Below are 20,242 nucleotides of genomic sequence, written 5' to 3' on the forward strand. Positions count from 1 at the left end.
ATGAGGATGAAGATTACATACTCCAACTTTGTTTTAAGACTGTAGAGTTTCAAGATCATAAATAACCGCGCAGCACTCAGTTTGCTTGAACTAAAAATTCTAAAAATTCACACAAAAATGTTATTAGGCACTAGGACCCTTTACCGGTTTAAGGTCTTTACCGAATATGACTCTCTTCACTCATCTGTGTTGAACATTTCTCAGTCCATTTTTATTTAATATTGAAAATTTACGAGATATTTTATACTTCACGTAAAAATTAACCAGAATAAAGTATAAAATATCTCATAAAGTATTTTGTCTTTTTAATATCTTCACTTTAATATTTTTATATTCAGAATAATTAGAAGAATCATATTATATAAAGAAATTATATAATTCTATTTTAGAAAGTGCAATGGAGATGACCTATTGTTCTTTTTTAACTCTTCTGCCTAGAAAATAAACGTGATCAATATACGTCCCCCTCGAATCCGTTCCACTTTTATCTGAAACATTTTTTTTTCATTAACAATTTCGAAGAAAATTGCCTGTTTAAAATAAAATGGGACATTCTGTAAATATGCACGCACACACTCATTTTGGGACACCCTGTATACATAATTGTTGCCTGCGTGTTGCTACTATTCCAGATAGCAAAGCCTGTCTCAACAAAATCACACAAATCTGTGATTGCTTATGATATTGGCAACTTGCCATATAGATTTATCTTCAACGATTTCGAATATACCGACATTGTAGCAGCATGCAGGCAACATTGTGTATATGTATTGCCAGCAGTTTAACAGCAAGATAGCTGCATCAATGTTATCTTATGTTGTCGGCAATATGAAAGCATTGCATGATGCTGCATATTATTATGGCAACATGATGACAGTAGTGCGAATTTTGATGATGACGATTTTAAAGTTGTCGGCAAACTGCTGGCAAGTTGCTACTCAAAGTTATCATATCATGAAGGCATCAAGTTGCCAACAAATGAGGACTCAGTTGCTGCAATTCTGATAGCAACACATGCTTAGCAATGCATACTTAGCAAGCAACATATACCAGCAACAAGATAAACACGTTGCTATCTGGGTATGTCATTCGAAATCGTTAAAAACAAATATACGGCAATAGTTATCAGTGCGTCATAAACAATTATATAGATTTGCGTGATTTTGTTGAGACATATTTTTAGTTTCATGAAATGAATTAATGATTTTAAAGGTCATTTTCTGATAAAATTAATCAATTGTAATTTGATTAAAGAAATTTTATAAACACAAATTACCAACGCAAAAATAAAGTCATCACATCCCTAACAGCACAAATACTTACTGAGAAAGTTCGTAAGGACATCTAGAAAGTATAATGCATATATACTTAGACTTTTCGAAATACATACTACGACATAATATGTACCTACTATTGATGTTCGTATGCCCGCCCCCGTTTAGTTCATCCGACATTATAGGTGCGTTCAGGGAGACGCTATTAGCGCTATTTCTGTCATTCTATCCTTGTTTTACGTCTAATAAACGAAGATAGAATGACAGAAGTAGCGCTAATAGCGTCTCCCTGAACGCACCACTCATGTGATGAAAACATCGTATCGTATATCCGTACTATATCGTCAATATATAATCGGTATATTATGTATATGTACGTACGATAAACGCAGCTAAACGTGCGCGTTTCGATATTGTAGGTTAGATTAGATTATACTTTTATAGGTTAGATTGGGTTATAATAATTTATATCTTTTAATGTTTTTTAAATATTTATTTCAAGAAGAAATTGTATCATATTTCAAATGTTTCAAGAATGAACGTATTTCGAGAATAAACATATTTCAAGAATAAACATGTACATAAGTTTCGAGAAATAAATATATTTCAAGAATAAACATACGTATTTCGAGAATAAACATTTTAAACTATTAACGAGAGAGAGAGAGAGAGAGAGAGAGAGAGAGAGAGAGAGAGAGAGAAGAAAACCAGAAAAAGAACTGACTCGAGCGCCACAGCTTGCAACGCCACATCAGTTTCTATGTCATAAGTATGTTTGTATGAATATACTGTTTGATCGTATATTTTTGTAAACAAGATGTATCGTATAAGATATTTTATATACATCCTAAATATATTTGATATACGTTTAACGTATGTACTGAATGTACTGTTGTTACCGAAATATAGTGGAGACATCTACATTATATTGTACATTACATCTACATTACATATCTTAACGATATATAAGAAATGAGATTCTATTTGCAATATAATGTAGATGTCTTCACTATATTTCGGTAACAACAATACATTCAGTAGAATTATCGAATATTAACACAATATCACGTGCTGCCTGGAGTATAATATAAGTACGCAATAACTTTATTTTTGCGTTGGTAACTTGTATTTATTAATACTTGAACAATAAAACTTGAACAAAAAAGTTATATAATAATGATTTCGTTAAAAATTATTCAAACGTTAAAATTATACTGCTTTTAAACCATCCAAATAGAACACAGAAGTCATGAGGACATCACCATGACCTCATTCGTCACTTATAAGTCAATTTTTAGGTATTAAATGACGTCATGATGACGTTCTGTGATACCATTATGACACAATTATGACTCCGCGATGTTCTACCTGGGCAATTGATAATGAGTAAGAATTAATTAAATTAGTAAGAGTAATATTATCTATTAAAATTCTCAATTGTGCTCATTATTCCGAAATTTGTTTATTAAAACGAATTTATGTTATGTATACATAGAATCTTATCATGTTAATATTTTTTGATACTCAGCTAATCTGATAGTTATTCTTAAGTCACTTATTTCATAATTCTATGAAAATATTAAGTATTTTCGTTCTATCAATATTTAGACGTCATCTATAAATATTATACATTACGCAAGCATTCGAGTGACAAAAAACGCAATTTTCTTGTTACATGTCAGATGAAACCTTGAAGTGTATTCAAGAGACGGAGGAAAAACGTATAGAGAGAGATCAACAAATACCACACAAGATTTCATCGACGATGGACTGCCTAATTTATTACACATCCGCGCTGATAATCTCTTTTAGCCTCTTCTACGCGTATGCCAAGTACAAATTGTCCTATTGGAGTAGACGCGGAGTGAAAAGTCCTCCTACGCATTTGTTCTTCGGTAATTTCAAGGACTGTATTACTCTGAAGAAGTCGCCGGGTGAAAAGATGCGCGAAATCTACAATAGCGCCGATCCAGACGATCTTTACATCGGTTTTTATATCTTCCATAAACCCCTATTGCTCCTGCGGGACCACGATCTGATTAAACAGGTAATGATCAAGGATTTTGACGTCTTCCCGAATCGGCGATTTGGTTCAGGCAGCCAGAGGGACCCGATAGGCCTGGACAGCATCTTATCCATGCATCAGCCCAAATGGAAATACGTGAGAAATAAACTAACCCCAGTTTTAACCGGACAAAAATTGAAAAACATGATACCGCTGATGATAGAGAGCGGAAAACCCATGTTAAACTTCATCGAGAACTTGCCGACGAACGAGGATGGCTGGAGTGTGTACGAGATAAAGGATATCAGTGTTCGTTACAGCACCGATATTTTGGCTTCCCTGACGTTCGGTATTAATATAAACTCTTTCGACGATAACGAGACCGCTTTTTGTAAAACCGGTAAGATCTTGCAATGATTTTATTGGGCCCGTAAGACAAGCAGCTTTTGTTGTATATATTACCTTCGTGAAAATTTTTCTTAAATTTCTTTCATATTTTTTAAATAATTTTTTATAATTTTTATATAAATTTCAGAATTTTTAATAACTTCTGTATAATTTTATAACTTATTAAAAAATTTCTCGAATATTATAAGAAGTGAAACATTTTTCAGAAGTGCAAAGAAAGTCTACATTTTTTTCTAGAATTCTTCATATATTATACACATAAATTCTATAAGTTTATCATATGAAAACTTCTATAAGATTTCTCATTCTATAATTTTTGAAGAAAGCTCATAAAATTTAAAAAGAGTTAAAAGTTTTGTTCATAGATTTAAAATATTCTTGTAATAACTTCTTACAAATATTAAATATTAAAAATATTATGCAATATTATAAGAACTTTTTTCACCAGGATATAATCTACTGAGAATCAGGAAATTGTTTATTCTTCATTACGTATAAAAGGAAAGAATGTGCTATGTCATTTGTCAGATATATACATATATAATTATATGAATTAAATTACGTAACATGTTATATATTTGTAGGTGTAACAATCTTCAGAGGTTTTATGCGCGGAATTGTATTCATTATTCAATTCTTCTTACCTGATTGGGACTTTTTAGTCGTGCCGTTCATTAAAGGACCTGCGAATTATCTTCGCAACATTTTCTGGGATTCCATGAACACCAGAGAAAGGCTGGGATTTAAGAGAGGAGACATGATAGATTTCATGTTAGCGCTCAAAAATGGAGAACAAAATCCCATTTACAGTAAAGATTGCATTTGACCTATAAAGTTTGAAAAGTAATAACTATCATGTCGTTAATACTTATATCTACATAATGTGGTCTAATATGGTCTATTCTGCTATTAATATTATGAATTTCGATATATTTCTGCTGTGTGCGTCGAACTTACGATAAATTATTGCAAAAAAAGTAATAGAACCGAAAAATTTGTTAATATTAATTAATATTAATTAATCGTTTAATCATTTATGTTGTAGAGTTTGAAGGAGACAATTTAGTAGCGCAGCCCTCCAGTTTATATATTGCCGGGTTCGAGGCTATCGGGACTGCGATAGCTTATGCTCTGTATGATTTGGGGCAACATCCAGAGCATCAAGACACTATATACAATGAGATACAGACGCAGGTATCGGGAAAAGAATTGACTATGGATCTGATTAATGGACTGTCTTTCTTGAACTCTGTTGTAGTTGAATCACTGAGATTACATCCTCCTCTACCCGTCACTGATAGAATAACTACAAGGGATTATGAGGTGACTATAGGCGATTTTTTTTCGACTATTGGCGTGCTTCTGGTATAGCAACCAAAAGCGACCGCGACAAAGGCTATCTTCGTTTTCAGGGATCAGAAGACAAAGATAGCCCCAACCGCGGTTGCTTTTGTTTGCTATACCAGAAGCACTGAGAAGCACGCCAAAAATCGCCCTATATAAGTAGCTTTATATATCCAGTAAACGAAAATCGATTAAAATAGATTGAAAAAAATTCAATTCATCGCGAATGTGTACTTCTGAAAATCTAAATCTATTTCAATGCCTAATATTATACCTTTTTATTTATTTATAGAAAGTGTATGAAGCATATTTTGTGCCTTTAAAAAAAATTTGATTTTTAAAAGTGGATGATGAATACTGCTCAATTCAAATTCTTGAATATGATTGATTTATACATTGGCCATATATGGAACATGTTGGAGTATGCAACGAGAACAAACCTCTAATTTCCACCGAGGATTCGGACCGAGTCAGAATGCAAGAACCAACTCGAACATTCAAACAAAGTCGAGCATTCCCTTGTAATTCGACTATAACAGGGGAATGCTCGACTGTAATTGGTTGGTTCTTGCATTCTGACTCGGTTCAAACCCTCGGTAGAAACTAGGCCATAGCCAATACGATGACAAAAATTTATTCTAGCTAACAATCCAACAAGAAAACAAGCATCGTGTGCTGCCGGCTTTAGAAAAACTCAGTACTGAACGCGCGAATTTTAATAGCGATATGATTCACCAAATTTAAGTGCATATATAATTCAAAAACTATTATAGTCTCGACATTTTGATATATAATAAGGATTTTCTTAAAATAATAGGAATTTACCCTTAAGCATCTTTACTAGACTCTTTGTATATACGTGCATCATTTTTAGTTGCCAGGTTCTGGATTAATAATCGAGAAGAATATTCCGGTGTATGTTTCTATAAATGCGACAAATCAAGATCCCAAATACTTTTCCAATCCGCAAAACTTTATTCCATTGAGAACAGAAGCGAAGAACAAAAAAAAGTTTTACGAATCTTTGGCATTCGGTATTGGACCCCGATCATGCATAGGTGAGTTATAAAATATTCGTATAACTCGAAAGACATTTTTTTTTCTTACAAGTATATATTATTAGAAATTTATATTGCAATTTATATTGAATTTCAGGACAGAGATGTGCTCTATTAATTGTAAAAGTGGCGATAATTATGATCATCTCAAATTACACTATATCTTCCAAAGCAAATAAGAAACATGACAACAATGCTATTCATGTATTTACATACTCGTCAGATGGTCTGTATATTCAGTTCAAGAAACGTAATTAAGCACTTACTTCAAATTAACACAGCGTGTTTTACTTAATCATTATTTCCATAATATTGAAGTTAATTAAACTCGTGTGTCATATTTGAATATTTTTATTTTGCACATTTATTTGATTTAGCTCTCAATAAATGTTAAAAAAATGAAACAGACCAAAATGGTATAAAGACGAATACAAAATATTACCGCAAGATTGTATAATATTTGTTTAAAAATGTATAATAGAGAGAGAGAGAGAATATTTTTTAAAATAGTCTCCGACTTAGGGCCATGGCACACAAAAAAGTTAAGACAGTAAGACATAATCAGTAAAGAAATCAACATGTTGAATTAGCTACTGCTTATGTTATGGCCTTACGGACTCTACTATGATTGGTCAATTCGCTTACTGCTTATAATTTACTGCTTAACTTTTTTTTGTGTGCCATGGCCTTTAAGCCTATTCTACAATGTGCTTTTTGTTTCCTGTTTCTTGCTTTTTGATCAAAAGGCAAGAGATCAACAGAGACAAACAGGAAACAAAAAGCACATTGTAGAATGGCTATTACGATTTCAATAAATGTTTTTAAAAATGAGGCACAGGCAGAAGAGATGTAAAGAAGAGTATAAAATGTTATCGCAAAGATTGTATATTTACAAATGTATAACAATATAATAATATATATATCTCTTTAAATAGTACAATACGTTACATTTTTTAAAATCAATTTATTATTACGCGCACATGTCTTGTATAACTAACGGATGAAAGGTGTACGATTTCTATTCAGGTAACTATGCATTATATAAAATATCCGTCGTACATGAATTTCGATAGTATATTCATATTTGTCCATTATTTGTGCTTTCTTAAGATGTACTCTATTATATGCTCGATTTGTCGTGGTTTTTCCGTTTTACACAATTTTATTATGCAGAATGCCACGAAAAAATTAAATTAGGTTTTATTAGATTATATCGCAAGTAATGCATGCTAATACACTCATAAAAGAAATATAATGTATTTTTGTGTATATGCATGTATCATGTATTATACTATTAAATACTTATACCTATTATATTGCGAGGTCAACAGTCTTATACTGTTAACAACTAATAAAAAGAGAGATGAATTCTGAAAGATCTTTTTGAACACAACATGTCATGCATGACAAGATTTGCAATTATGTGTTACAGTACAACTTACAGTTTTGTTTCATGTTTCACTCGTGTTCGGAGTAATTGACCCGGTCGTAGGACACCATGAGAATTGTTCGAATAACAATTGTTAGACATAATGTTAGACGCGCCGCACTCTACATTAGGATCGGCGGCATCGTTCTCTTCATTATTTTCGTATATGTGACGCCTTTGCAAGATTTCATCGTAATTATGAACATGATTGGCTTTCATTTGTGCCTCTGAGTCTGTTTCATCCTCATTATCAGCACTATCTACATCGCCTGAAAAATTTCAATTTTTCGTTAAAAATGTGATCCGTAATTAATTAACTTGAGTTGTCTTAAAAATTTCTGCAATGCAGTATAGTTCTTTTACAGAAATCCAACTTAATACTAAACGATAGTAATTAATTACTTATTTTGAGTACAATAGTACTTTTAATGCTCAAAATATGTAATTAATCATTACCTTCCAGTACTACATTTCTGTAAGCAATTATTAACTGCAAAATAGAGAAAGAGACAAGAAGCATCGTTGACTCACCGTCGGAGCTATTGGTAGACGGAAGGTAGAAACGCGAAGAATATATTTTATTATTTCCGACGCGTCGCTCTCGTTCTCTCACGGTGCTGTTAGGATTATATTTGAATTCGCGAGGTAACGTATAACTCCTAGGTAACGAGACTTGACTACCTTCCATGTCGCTGACTTCCGCTTCTCCATCGCCCTCACCTTTAGAACTTTCTTCGACGCCGTTCTGATTCGCATGCAATCTGACCAAATGAAATTTGAATCAACTGACTCTTCCGAATTAGTTATTCGAACATCGATTATATTTTTATTACCTATGACTGAGATGTCCAGGCGGTGACCAATGGGGATAATGATGAGGAAGACATCGCGGTGCTAATAATATCTCCGGCGTGTCCGCCCGTTCTCGTTGAGGTGCTGCTCTCCACGGATTCGAGGGATGTGAATTAGGGTAATACGGAGAAGAAGGTGGTGGTGGTAAGAGGCAATGCATTTTGATGGGCGGCCAAGACGATAAGGCATTACCACCATTCTGTTCGGAGAACGATGGCGGAGACGTGAATAACGGGGAACTTGGGGAGGTATGCAGTTTCGTGTTTGGTGGTGGTTGCTGATTAGATGCGGAAGGGGAGGACGAAAAAGAGGATGTAGAAGCGGAAGGAGGTGGGAACAATTTACCCTCTTTGATCTCCTCCTGTATCGCTCGCAATTCTCGCAGCTGTTGTTGTTTTTTCTCTTTCAGTTTCTCGCGTATTAACGTGACATTCAACGAGCCGCCAATCGCCATATTAATTTCGTCTTTGTGCTCGTTGGAACCATCATTCTGTATTGGGAGATTAATTACATTGTAACAGCAGTCTTATCGCAATGATTAACAAATACGCAAAGAGAGGAAATCGGAACATAAAGTGAATTTATTTATTCCTCACGTACAGTACACGTTAGCAAAATATATACAACATAACATTTTTTCAATATAATCGCTCAACTTTGTAACACATTTAGTATAACTGTCCATAAGACTTTTGATTCCGTCTATAAAAAAGGTTTTTAGCTGTTCTTGAAATTCGAAAAGCCACACACTTCCTAAACTCTAATGGTGTGATACTCGAACTCTATACTTGAATAGTACACATTAAATGCTGCTTTATATAAAATATCTAAATATTCACAGTGGCATAATTTAATCAATCTTAATAATAAAATAATACGTATATTCTATTAAATATCATGTAACAATATCATTATTCGTTTAAAATATTTATATACTTTACATTAACTTTGCTAACTTCATATACACATAGCAGTAATCTAGTGTAATGTAAGTGACTAAATTTGCTATAAAACAACTAAAACTTGAAATTTTCTCACATTCAGTGCTAGGTTCAGATTCCCACCTGAGTGTCACCCAGGTATACCTTTATCCTTGTTGTTTACCAAACGTTGAACAAGGATGATATGATATCCGGACGGCGCCCGGATGGGAATCCGAACACGTCCCTACATACAATTCTGATCTCTTGCTGCTTCTGATTTTCATTTGTTTGGTTTGTTAAAGAAAGTCCTGGTACTGAAGGTTCCACTTAACGTTCGCAACACTCTTAAAATAATTTGCAAATGTTAACAAGGACAAACGATGCTTGCGAGTGGTCAAATGAAAGCCTTGATGGGCCAAATGCCAGTGATAAATTACAGTTGTCTTAGAACTTAAGAAGCGATGCATATATTTTGAGGACATTCAAAAATCTTGTTCGCAGACGGAAAACTTGTGAATCATTACACAAAAAGTGTAACAAAACTGTGTGATTATATTGAAAAATTATGTATGCATTTTGCCAACGTACATTATACGTTAAAGGAATAAATAAGTTTACTTTATTTTCTAATTCGTAGATTTGTTTACGAATATCTACCTGTACTACATTAGAAGATATCGGCTTCTTCCAAAACGGAATCAATTGCCGCGATCCATTGCCCATGTTGAGCCACTGTTTTGAGTCACCTATCGCCGCAACAGAACTCATCACCGTGCCCTGCGATTGCGGCGGTGGTGGCGGTACAAAGCTGGTTGGTTTCTTCTTCTTGCGATTCGGATTTACAACAGCCGTTGGATTTGCGAAACGGCAATTGAACACACCTGGTATGCCGCCGTTACTTAATTTAACTTTCCTCATGCTAATGCTAATATTAACTTTCTTTCCCTCGTTATAATCTATTTGTTTCTCTTCCGCATTGTCCTAAAAGTTAAAAAAATTTTATAATGATGCCTCCAAGGAAAGAACTGTCTCATATCATACCTGATTCGATAATGTAGTGAGATTCGAACCAGTCATTCTCCCACCAGCTTCGTACCTTAATCTTCTTACATGAAAAAATCTGTAATAAAAATGAAAAATTGATTTAACTATAAATATTTTCATGATATAGATATGTAATTCTATAATTCTAGTATTCACTTAATGTTGTAATTATTTATTAAGAATTATATTTATTTGATTAAATTTACACTCTAATTACTACGCAAATTTCTATTTTACTTTTATATGTGGATTTAATCATATAATATTACTACATAAATATTAATTAATAAAATAAAATAAAATATGCTTACCTATAATAAAGACCCATGAAAAACATGCCACCAAAAAATAAAGCTAGTAGAAGAAGTACTAGAGTAACTGGATGTAGATGATGCTGGTGAGACAAAAGATCGGCACGATTAACACCAGCTATCCACACGCCGATGAGTAAACTGTTCTCCAAGAACATTACAGTGTAAAATATCACCTGAAAGAATTAAAAAACATAATATTAACATAAATAGATTGTCATTCAGATATAAATAGTCTCGCTACTAACCATTTTTTGACGATGATTCGTCTCATGTAGATTAACGTATGCAAATATATATACAAAAGCAAGGAGGGAAGCGAGAAAAGTCTTCCTAAGAAGCGAAAGACGCTCGCCACCGTGGAAGAGTCCGTCCGGCGTGAGCAGTAGCCATGTCAACATGGACAACCAGTGGAGAGCCATCACGATCAGCAGCCACTGTCCGCCGTACAACGAAGCGTACGCGACCAATGCTCCGACGCGAGCACTCACTGTCCCCAAACGCCAAAATAATTGCGCTAGCACCCCCAACCATGTTAGCACTAAACGTTCTAGATTACGCAGACGCGCGGCACCTTTACTGAAACTGGCAACCGCCCAGCACACACTCCATAAGGATAGTCCTGCCGATACTAGTGTTAGCTCCTTTAATTTACCACCGTCTTTGCTTTCATTTTCGTTCAATTTTTCGGCTTCTATCCTATCGCCGTCGGTAGCGCCGAACAAAACGTAGAGCTGCAGAAGTAGCATTGGAGCGGCCTCACAGAATGCGTGTATCAGCCGTAATACACAGAGCTCCCGTACCTAAGACGATTGAGACTTATAATGAAGCCAAAGGGACAACAGAAGAATGTTCTCCTTTCCAAAAATGTTTATGTACCTCGTGCTTCACGAAAGTTAAATTTACTGGAATAAATAATTTGAAGTATCTCCATAGTACACCGACTTGGGTGGAATGAAGTAATAGAACACAGCCTACAGTCCAATTGCTAATTCTCTTCACTGGATTTACATGACAATTGTTTGGTGCGTTTGTTAATTTACCTCTAGCTCCCCAGAGATACCATCGTAAACTAACGATCTGCAAAAATAATTGTATAGTATATAATTGTGAATATATAACGTATATAATGATGGAATAGCAAAACAATGTGAAAATTTCGTCAGACACAAACCTGAGAAATCAACAGAGAAGTTGCTATAAAAGTGATGCTCAATGGAAATAGTATGGGCGGTGCTGTTGCTTGATGGGCAAGGGCATATACCATCGCAAAATCGAAGACAACATCGCAGAAATAGGATGCTAATGAAATAATGTTAAATAGTACATCACACAGGGGCAAAAATTCGTGCTGATGTTGTAGTTGATGACACTGGGCCATAATGGGCTTTTATTGCCCATTTGGAATATTTAGCAATTTTTTATTTCACTTATCTCAATTCACTCTCCTCTTCCTATAAAATAAAAATAAAATTTTACATATCTTTTTAATTTATAAAATAATAAATAAAAAATAAAAAAGAGAAAAACATATTTTTTATTAACAAAATTAATTTCTTTCAAAAAAAAATATTATAAAAGTTAAATTAAAAATAAAAAAGTTTATATATTGTTCTTTTACTTTTGCATTGTTTCTTACTTTAAATTTTATAAACTTAAATGTAACATTCCTCTCTTATAATTGCTATTTTCATACAATTTAAATCCTATAAAATATTTTTCTTATACAAGTGAAAATTAATATATTTCAATAATATTTTTAAATAATCAATGATCAATAATCAATAATTTTAAATATCTCTCTTTTTCATCTCTCTGATTCTTAATAAATTTAAATAATTACACGTATATAAAACTGAAAAATATATACATATACGTATTTACAAGTCAGAAACGTAATGAAAATTACCAACAAGAATTTCGTTAAGACGGCTATAAACAAGTCACGACGTTCGATGTCACAAGCGGATTCATTTGTCCGTTATGCGCCGGGGGGGTCAAACTGAACGTCCGCTCTCGCGACGTCGCAGGATTCGCGTTCGCCCTGCGCCCGCATTCAAAACGAATCTACGACACCTCACTCACGACGTTGGGACGCGCACGAATAGATTTTTAAAAGGCCAGGCGCAATGAGGTGGACGCGCAACAATGTCGGCGCGTATAGCGCGCAGCGTGGGATCGCGCGCTCGCTCAGCGCATTCCGCGCGTGTCATTGACGAGAGCGGCGATCACAAAAATCACTCTCCCGATCCGGAGGACGCTGCCGCCGCCGCCGCAGCCGCCGTCGCCGCCGCCACCGCCGCTCGCGGGGAAGCTGGATCAGCGACTTTGGTATGCGTGGAATTTCGCCGCGGAGCACACGTTTAGAGAACGCGTGTTTCCACCTGGAGCGCTGCTCCCTCCTCCTCCTCTTTCTCCTCTTAGTTGCTGTTATTCGGCTGCCGATCTCGGTCGTCGTCCCCTAAAACTTTCTAAGATTCGTCGCCGTTGTCGTGGCGTCTCGCGCTCGTTTGCGCGCTGCATCTTTCACAGAGGACCACGGCGAATCCCGGCGCCACGGCGAAAGAAGAACGCGCGTAAGACGTCCCACGCATACCGATCTACCTGTTGATTCAGTGCAATTCAATGCGGCTGTCTATCTTCTCGACTCTCCTCTTTTCTCTTCCTCTCTTTCTCTTTTCCTCGCTCGCATACAGCCGCCGTAAACACCTGGCGCCGCCGGTGAGGAACGCGAGAGCGAGCCTCACCTTAGGCGGCCCGTACCGCGGCTTCTTCGTCAGAGATTTTTTTCCGGTTATTCTTCCTCCCGCGTACCGATCACGTACTCGATATCACGAGAGCACTGATGCGAGGCTCGGGGACTTCCGTCGCATTTGATCCCGCACGGCGTCTCGCAGCATGCGCATGTGTATATGTAAATTCTTAATAAGAATAAAAATCTACAGATGAAGGATTTATTCGTGTACTTACGAAAATACGGAGTAATAATTTTTGATATGTAGACGAAATATATACAAGCCTGTATGTTGTAAAAATTTTGTGCGTTGCTACTGGCCCTATGTACATAGCATATAGTTGCCACATGATACTTTTGTATACAATGTATATAGAAATCTTGTATTAATATTTTATATTACAAAATTATTAAAGATTTTTAATCACAATTCGACAGAAAGTCTCTGAAAAGTATATATAGATATACTTAGCGTTTTTTGTGCGACTCTTTCATTAAAATCTAAATCATTAACGGTGTTCTAATTTTGTAGTGGCAGCGTGAAACAATTAAAGAATAATTTCATTTTTGTAGTTTCTTGTAAGTTCCTTATGCGGTAGGACGATCGAGTTCAGTAGAATTTTTTCTGCAGCCAAGCTCACGCTGGTACCTGAAATGAGATGTATACAATTGTAATGTGTCGCTTATATATGTAGAAACAAAATACATAGGTATATAGAGATTTCCGAAAATATTATTCATACATCTAATTTTGACCGTAATTAATCGTAGTTGATGTATTATTCATATAATCCTATTTTGAACTTAAAAACTTCTAGTATTTGAAAATAAGAAAAAATAAAATAACGGCTATTAGGAATCACAGTAATTTATGCGTAAATCTTTAACGTGTACAACAAATGTAATAATTAAATATATTATATATTATAAAAGATAATGTACGAATTAATTGTTACGTGTTAATTCTTGATATTCCTTATTTTACTTTTTCTTATTATTTTTATATAGAAACAGTTTTGATACATTTTATTTCTTTACCGAGTATCGTGATGGAAGGATTCAGTTTGCCATTGATGTTAAACAGTGGCAAGTTCTCCATTTTTGCAAATGGTTTGTTAGGATTGGGATCGCACGGAGTCCCCTCAACACGTGACCATTCGCCTACGCTGGTGCCTGTTCCTACAATGCTGTGTAGAATAAGAGAATGGGCCTGAATGTGTGCCTTACCCAATACGATCGCCTCTCTAATTCTTACGCCAGGCTCTATCATCGTACCTGGTCCTATACTCACATTTGGACCTAGCTGCAAAGAATAGAAATTTCGTGGTAACAGGATAAGTTTCCCAGTAAAAACACCAGCCAACATAATATTAATGTTATATTTTCACATTCAACAATATAAATGTAATACCGAGTGATTCACTTTAATCTTAACAGGTAAATATTTCAAAAATATGCAATTTTACCAAAAAACATTCTAGATAAAGTTGTTTGGTATAGAGAGGGATGTTACCATTTTGTCTCCCTTTATACCATACGATTTTTATTTGGAATATTTTTTGGTAAAATTGCATATTTTCGAAATATTTGCTTATTAAAATTAAAATGACTCATCCTATATAACAGTATGTAGCATATAACAGTTAAGCCTAACACGCTCTTTGCTTTCTGTTTCTTGCAAGGGAACTGTCGGAGCCGTCCCTCACCGATTTTGATGAGCTTTGGATATGTTGTAGAGTATAAAAAAATATTAGAACCATATTTTTTCAGCGTATCTCAAGGTTTAGGAGGTGAAAATTAATGAATGGGGGGTAGGGGAAAGTTAAAAAATTTGATATTAAAAAAAAGTGAATACACCATTATATAGAGCATAAAATACCATAAAACTTCTGTATTAAATATTTTTTAATATATCGCATAGTTTCGAAGATATTTGCTAAAAACGATAAAATCTATTTTTTTCGAGGGGATATTTCACCCCCTAAATCTTGAGATACGCTGATAAAAAAAATATGGGTCTAATATTTTTTTTGTACTCTACAACATATCCAAAGCCCATCAAAATCGGTAAGGGACAATTCCGACGGTTTCCCTTGTTAGTTTTTATTACTTTTTACTTCTCGCTTTTTGACCTCTAATATTTTTTTCCGTTTTCTTGTCGCCTGAAATAAAAGTTGACAAATTTTTAAAGAAATAAGAAACACGTGACAAGCAACACAGTTGTCGATAAAATAAAATAAAAAAAAAAAGGGATGAGAAGTATGAAACAGGAAGTAAAAAGCACATTGTAGATCATCTTATTGAGTGAAATTACAACGGTGATGTTATGCTACTGTTAGTTGGTGTTTACTGCATTGTGAATCATAATAGGACAATTTATCCCTCGTACCACAGAAGTCGGATGTACAGAAGCCGATGGATGAATGTACACATCTCCTATAATATGACAATAATTCTTATTTGTAGAAGCAAGGCGGTCCGGCTGCTTCTGCTTGTAGAGGGCCAAGTAATGTCGATTGGCGTATATCGCGGAACCCGCAGTTTTCACCTGCGACCACCATCTGAACACAGGTAGGGCGAACAACCGGCCAGATCCCGCTAGACGCGTTAGTATGTCTTGCTCAAATGCAATATGCGCTGGATCTCTACCATTGTAGCACAACTGCCTGCAACCCCATAACAAAATGTTGAAAAAAGGAAGCTCATTCTCGTATAGCAAATTTGGTCACTTGCATTACACTAGATCAATGCATACCAAAAGCTGTTACACATAAAATTAATAAACTCTTGTCAGTCAGCCAAGTCTGTCAAAAACAAATTTTGTCAAATACTTGCTACAAATTTTTTTTAACAAAAAGGCATCACATTTAACAGAAATTCTGTTATATTCAATAATGTCAACAAATTGATGACAGATATATAATATAATAAAAGCTTCTGAGGTAACATAAGAACAAATTGTAAAATTATGCCAAGTTTACTGACAATCTAACAACAAATTGAAAACGAAAAATCGACCAAAGCTTTGTTCAATTTTTGCTGTCATTTGTTGTCTAGATATGTACAGACTTTGCTAGCAAAACATGAGCTTATTGCTGACACAGACGGCTTTTTCACTCTGTGCGAGTTTGATGCCAATTTGGCGACATTTTGCTATCAATTTGGTTATTGAGAAGTTGTGGTAAAAGTATATAAATATTTTAAACGACTAAATACCCACTAACTATATTGTCACGTTATTACAGAATATAGATTTAATATTTCATTGTAAAAGTTAAGTATTATGCTTCCGCATTTAAATACTTTATATAAAGCAGTCTTTTTAATGTGCAGTAATCCATTGTAGTGCGATTGACTAAATTTATCATTACTGTATTCAAAATGAGCAACTTACATTATATGATCTTGTTGCTGATTAGCATGAAAGACATCTGCCATCGTTTGAAAAATTTCTGGAGATGCGAGATATATTCCACAGTTGATAAGAGTCGACACAAATGTCGAAGGTTTCTCTACATAATGTGCTACCTCTCCCTCCTTCCGCAAAACCATACATCCATAGTTTAATGATTGCTGCCGAGTTGCCTCAGTTGCCATGATCGTAAGCAGTGCCTGTTTACTGCTGTGGAACTCCACCATCTCTTGCAGAGGAAAGTCGGCACAGACGTCGCCGTTCATAACAAAAAAGTATGTGGGGCTGCCTGAACGAATCTGATCGCGGAAGTGATACATGCCACCTGCTGTTCCAAGGGGCGTGAATTCTTGTAAATAGCGAATGACTATGCCATATGTACTCGACATCTCCTGTACAAACTGAGCTAGATCGTTCTTGGGATACGCCCCGATTATCAGCACTTCATTGAGACCGGATACTTTGGTACAAGCTTCAATGTGATGTTGTATCATGGGTAATCCAGCCACTGGAAACAATGGTTTTGGGATGTCCAAGGATAGAGGTCTAAATCTAGTTCCTACAAAGATACAAATGCAACAAAGATAAAGTACAACATAAAGTATACGAAGAATTTATAAGTTTTTTAGCTCAACTTTTTAAATCATTCATCTTTTATCTTTTTCTCTCCAATGTAGAAGTTCAGCTAAAAAGAATAGTCCTTATATTAGTCTTAAAAACATAATTCTGAATGTATGCAATAAATATATGTACAAATTTATACATGAAGCCTATGACAATGATGAAATAATCAAAATATGACATAATCCAACAGCAACATTAAAATTATGTACAAGATATCAATAGGATCTTTAAATAAATGTAGTCAAAAATACATAATTATATATGCAATTAGGTATGTGTATATAATTTTGATATTAAATTTGATAATTCTACAGTTCTCTTACTAGATAAATAAGTGACAACTAAGTCAACACAAACCTTTTAAAGGTCCTCCAATTAAAATAACAGCCTTCAACATGATTGCACAAGTCAAATGTTCCTTCTGACCGAATAATTCCAAAATATTTCTATATTCTCACAAGAAGAGTGTCAAGAGATAGCGATCATCCGAGTCCTCCGAGAGGGTGAGGGGAATCAACGCTAATCGCATCGCGCAGACATATTGTGTACACGTGTGGACGTGTCATCGGTGACGATATCAGTGAACAGATTTCGACGAATCGACTTGAACAATAGAACGGACAGAAATAACCAATGTCCAAGAAATAACTTTAAAGAAACGGCTTTCCTCGAATGCCGAATTAATTCGAGCTGTCAACAGCAAATAATCAGATGCTACCGTATACTAGAAGGGAATTCGCCGAGATATTCGAGACCCGGCACAACCCAACGGCGACGTCTGAAAGCCACGTTAAAAGCGCCGGCGGCCGCTTCGAATCTTGCACTCTTTACTCTGCATTTTCTCAATTCTCAACATGTTCTTTCAGTCGTTCACGCAAAGCCGTTTCTTCAATTTGTTCGAATTATGGCGATCAGCTGACATGGTAATGGTCCCGCGTAAAGTGGCATAAAGAGATGATGGAACGTTCCATGAAGTTAGCTCCAATTCCCGAAACATTTGCCTCGCTTTCATTTTTCTCATTCGAAAATCTAATTGACAACAAAAGACAACTCGATTGAACGCAGAAAAGAATGCGGTCTACACTTGTTATGTCAAATTTATGCAAAATCTAGTTCGTCTTTCGACTAGAATTTATATCTTCCTGCAAAAGTATTTTATTCAAATTATGAGTGATCCGGATATCATCGCATTCGCCAATTATCCGTGAATCAAATAAATAGCAAGAGGGGAAGCAAGAAAAGCGATATTGGGCGCTTTTCATTTAGGGTGCGATCCACTTGATTCTACAAATGCTTCGAAACTTTTGATTGACCAATCGGAAAAAAGAATTTTACTAACTGACCAATCAAAAATTGCTTCGAAGCATTCGTAGCGTCAAGTGGACCGTAGCCTTATGCCCGTTTCCACCAATGTATTAACTTTAATTTCGGTTCAACTTACTCTTCATCTTTTTCTAGTTCTAAAGATTAGAAAAAGATAAAGAGTAAGTTGAACCGAGATCAAAGTTAATCTACATTGGTGGAAACGGGCATTAGTGATACAAGTCGAACAAATTTCATTTTTCTTGATACTCAAAGAGTAACAAAAAGATGGAAAGACACTTGTATCGACTTTTTGTGTTACCAAATGGAAAGCACCCATTATTTACATAAATTTAGCCGATATATTGGCTAATTATAATTAAGCTGTTTTCTTTTTAGAAGACACAATCGACACAAATATCGCTCTTATACTTCTTGACATTCTATAAATAACAAAGATAGAACGACACTGTTGACGCCTAAAATTAAAAAAAGAACCCATAGTTTATAAATATAATATAATAATAATTATATAAATCTAAATTTAACATAATAATAATAATTATTATATAATAACATAACATTTAAATTAAATTATCCAAATGTAAATTATAAAATCTTTTCAATTATATTTCACAATTCTTCATACAACATACAAACAGTTTTATACAAAAATTATTTTCAATTTATTTGTTAGTTAATTGCATAACGTAAAAATGTAGTATTTTGACTTGAAATTATCTGAGTGACTGCATGTCAGTCTGTCGCTACACCTTTTTAATTTCGGAAATGTTCATACAAAAAATCATTAATTAATTATCGGCTTACAAGGGAAATTTCACAACTGTCCGGAATCGATTTGATTCTCCATGAAATATATTGTAAAACACGAAAATCTAAAAGAGACGTATTTTTTTATACGTGCGCTAACTCATGTTTATAAGGGGTTAAACACCCCTTTGAAAAAAAAAACGGTATTTCTATTTCGAGCCGAATACCATACCGGAAGTATAAAAGATGGAAAAAAAATTTTTTAAACAAAAGTTGTACAGTTTCAAGAGTACTTCAATGTTATGAAGAAAAAAAAATTTTTTAATTTTTTTGTTAACAATTGTTAAACAAAAAACATATGATTTGATTTTACATAATAAATGTTTTAATTTTAAATGCAAAATTAATTGTAATTAACTTATACATTAATTAGCTCGATCATTGACCTGATTTCTTTACGTCTTGCTATTGCTTAATACAAGCGAAATCTATACTTTTACTTTTACATGTATTTATTTTTCACACTCTATATGTAATAAATAACAATTAATATGTTAAATGCACTTATTTATCAATAAAAATTAAATGTGATGTGAATACAGACCTAAAAATCTAAATCATTAAAAATCTTTGCACTAAAAATTAATAAAAAATAGTGCACTTGTATATATAATAAAAAATGCATTTTTTGCATTTAAAATTAAATAAAATTAATCTGTACTTTGCTTGCACTTTTTGCACTCAGCATCTT

General features: G+C 34.4%; 3 protein-coding genes across 4 annotated transcripts in view; 1 reads left to right on the forward strand and 2 right to left on the reverse strand.

The window, feature by feature from the left end:
• Positions 1 to 6,701, forward strand: part of LOC108724222 (cytochrome P450 6k1) — a 9,849-nt gene extending 3,148 nt beyond the window's left edge. Inside the window, exons 2-6 of one of the 2 annotated variants that reach the window (XM_018450471.1) lie at positions 2,957 to 3,679; positions 4,272 to 4,496; positions 4,733 to 5,010; positions 5,906 to 6,089; positions 6,187 to 6,701. In XM_018450471.1, coding sequence (XP_018305973.1) covers positions 3,040 to 3,679; positions 4,272 to 4,496; positions 4,733 to 5,010; positions 5,906 to 6,089; positions 6,187 to 6,347 — 1,488 coding nt within the window. In that variant the 5' untranslated portion in view covers positions 2,957 to 3,039 and the 3' untranslated portion in view covers positions 6,348 to 6,701. Of the gene's footprint in view, positions 1 to 2,949; positions 3,680 to 4,271; positions 4,497 to 4,732; positions 5,011 to 5,905; positions 6,090 to 6,186 lie in introns of those variants that run through there. The other variant, XM_018450470.1, reaches the window with a different exon arrangement.
• Positions 6,702 to 7,507: 806 nt separating this feature from the next.
• Positions 7,508 to 12,093, reverse strand: LOC108724215 (uncharacterized). Its single transcript, XM_018450457.1, has 9 exons — positions 11,823 to 12,093; positions 11,528 to 11,728; positions 10,897 to 11,451; positions 10,649 to 10,824; positions 10,335 to 10,413; positions 9,951 to 10,274; positions 8,352 to 8,860; positions 8,050 to 8,279; positions 7,508 to 7,787 (listed from the first exon to the last, which is right to left on the reverse strand). The coding sequence occupies exons 1-9, from the start codon at positions 12,027 to 12,029 to the stop codon at positions 7,528 to 7,530; spliced, it is 2,541 nt and encodes an 846-aa protein (XP_018305959.1). The 5' UTR covers positions 12,030 to 12,093; the 3' UTR covers positions 7,508 to 7,527.
• Positions 12,094 to 13,305: 1,212 nt separating this feature from the next.
• Gmppa (GDP-mannose pyrophosphorylase A) lies at positions 13,306 to 18,481 on the reverse strand. The gene is made up of 5 exons (XM_018450458.1): positions 17,776 to 18,481; positions 16,777 to 17,353; positions 15,772 to 16,048; positions 14,421 to 14,685; positions 13,306 to 14,031 (listed from the first exon to the last, which is right to left on the reverse strand). The coding sequence occupies exons 1-5, from the start codon at positions 17,813 to 17,815 to the stop codon at positions 13,931 to 13,933; spliced, it is 1,260 nt and encodes a 419-aa protein (XP_018305960.1). The 5' UTR covers positions 17,816 to 18,481; the 3' UTR covers positions 13,306 to 13,930.
• Positions 18,482 to 20,242: the final 1,761 nt, after the last annotated feature.

This window comes from Mycetomoellerius zeteki, unplaced genomic scaffold, assembly GCF_001594055.1.
Source record: "Mycetomoellerius zeteki isolate Tzet28-1 unplaced genomic scaffold, Tzet1.0 scaffold282, whole genome shotgun sequence".
NCBI classification, from domain to species: domain Eukaryota; kingdom Metazoa; phylum Arthropoda; class Insecta; order Hymenoptera; family Formicidae; genus Mycetomoellerius; species Mycetomoellerius zeteki.

What these genes read in the sequence shown, in the direction of transcription:
- Gmppa (XM_018450458.1), bottom strand. Translation starts at nt 17,815, where the DNA reads ATGTTGAAGGCTGTTATTTTAATTGGAGGACCTTTAAAAG. An exon ending in CTGTACATCCGACTTCTGTG is followed by an intron (nt 14,686 to 15,771) that starts GTACGAGGGATA and finishes TATTCTTTGCAG; the next exon opens with CTAGGTCCAAATGTGAGTAT. An exon ending in TCCTTCCATCACGATACTCG is followed by an intron (nt 14,032 to 14,420) that starts GTAAAGAAATAA and finishes ATCTCATTTCAG; the next exon opens with GTACCAGCGTGAGCTTGGCT.
- LOC108724215 (XM_018450457.1), bottom strand. Translation starts at nt 12,029, where the DNA reads ATGGCCCAGTGTCATCAACTACAACATCAGCACGAATTTTTGCCCCTG. An exon ending in TAACTTTCGTGAAGCACGAG is followed by an intron (nt 11,452 to 11,527) that starts GTACATAAACAT and finishes CAATCGTCTTAG; the next exon opens with GTACGGGAGCTCTGTGTATT. An exon ending in GTCTACCAATAGCTCCGACG is followed by an intron (nt 7,788 to 8,049) that starts GTGAGTCAACGA and finishes GAAATTTTTCAG; the next exon opens with GCGATGTAGATAGTGCTGAT.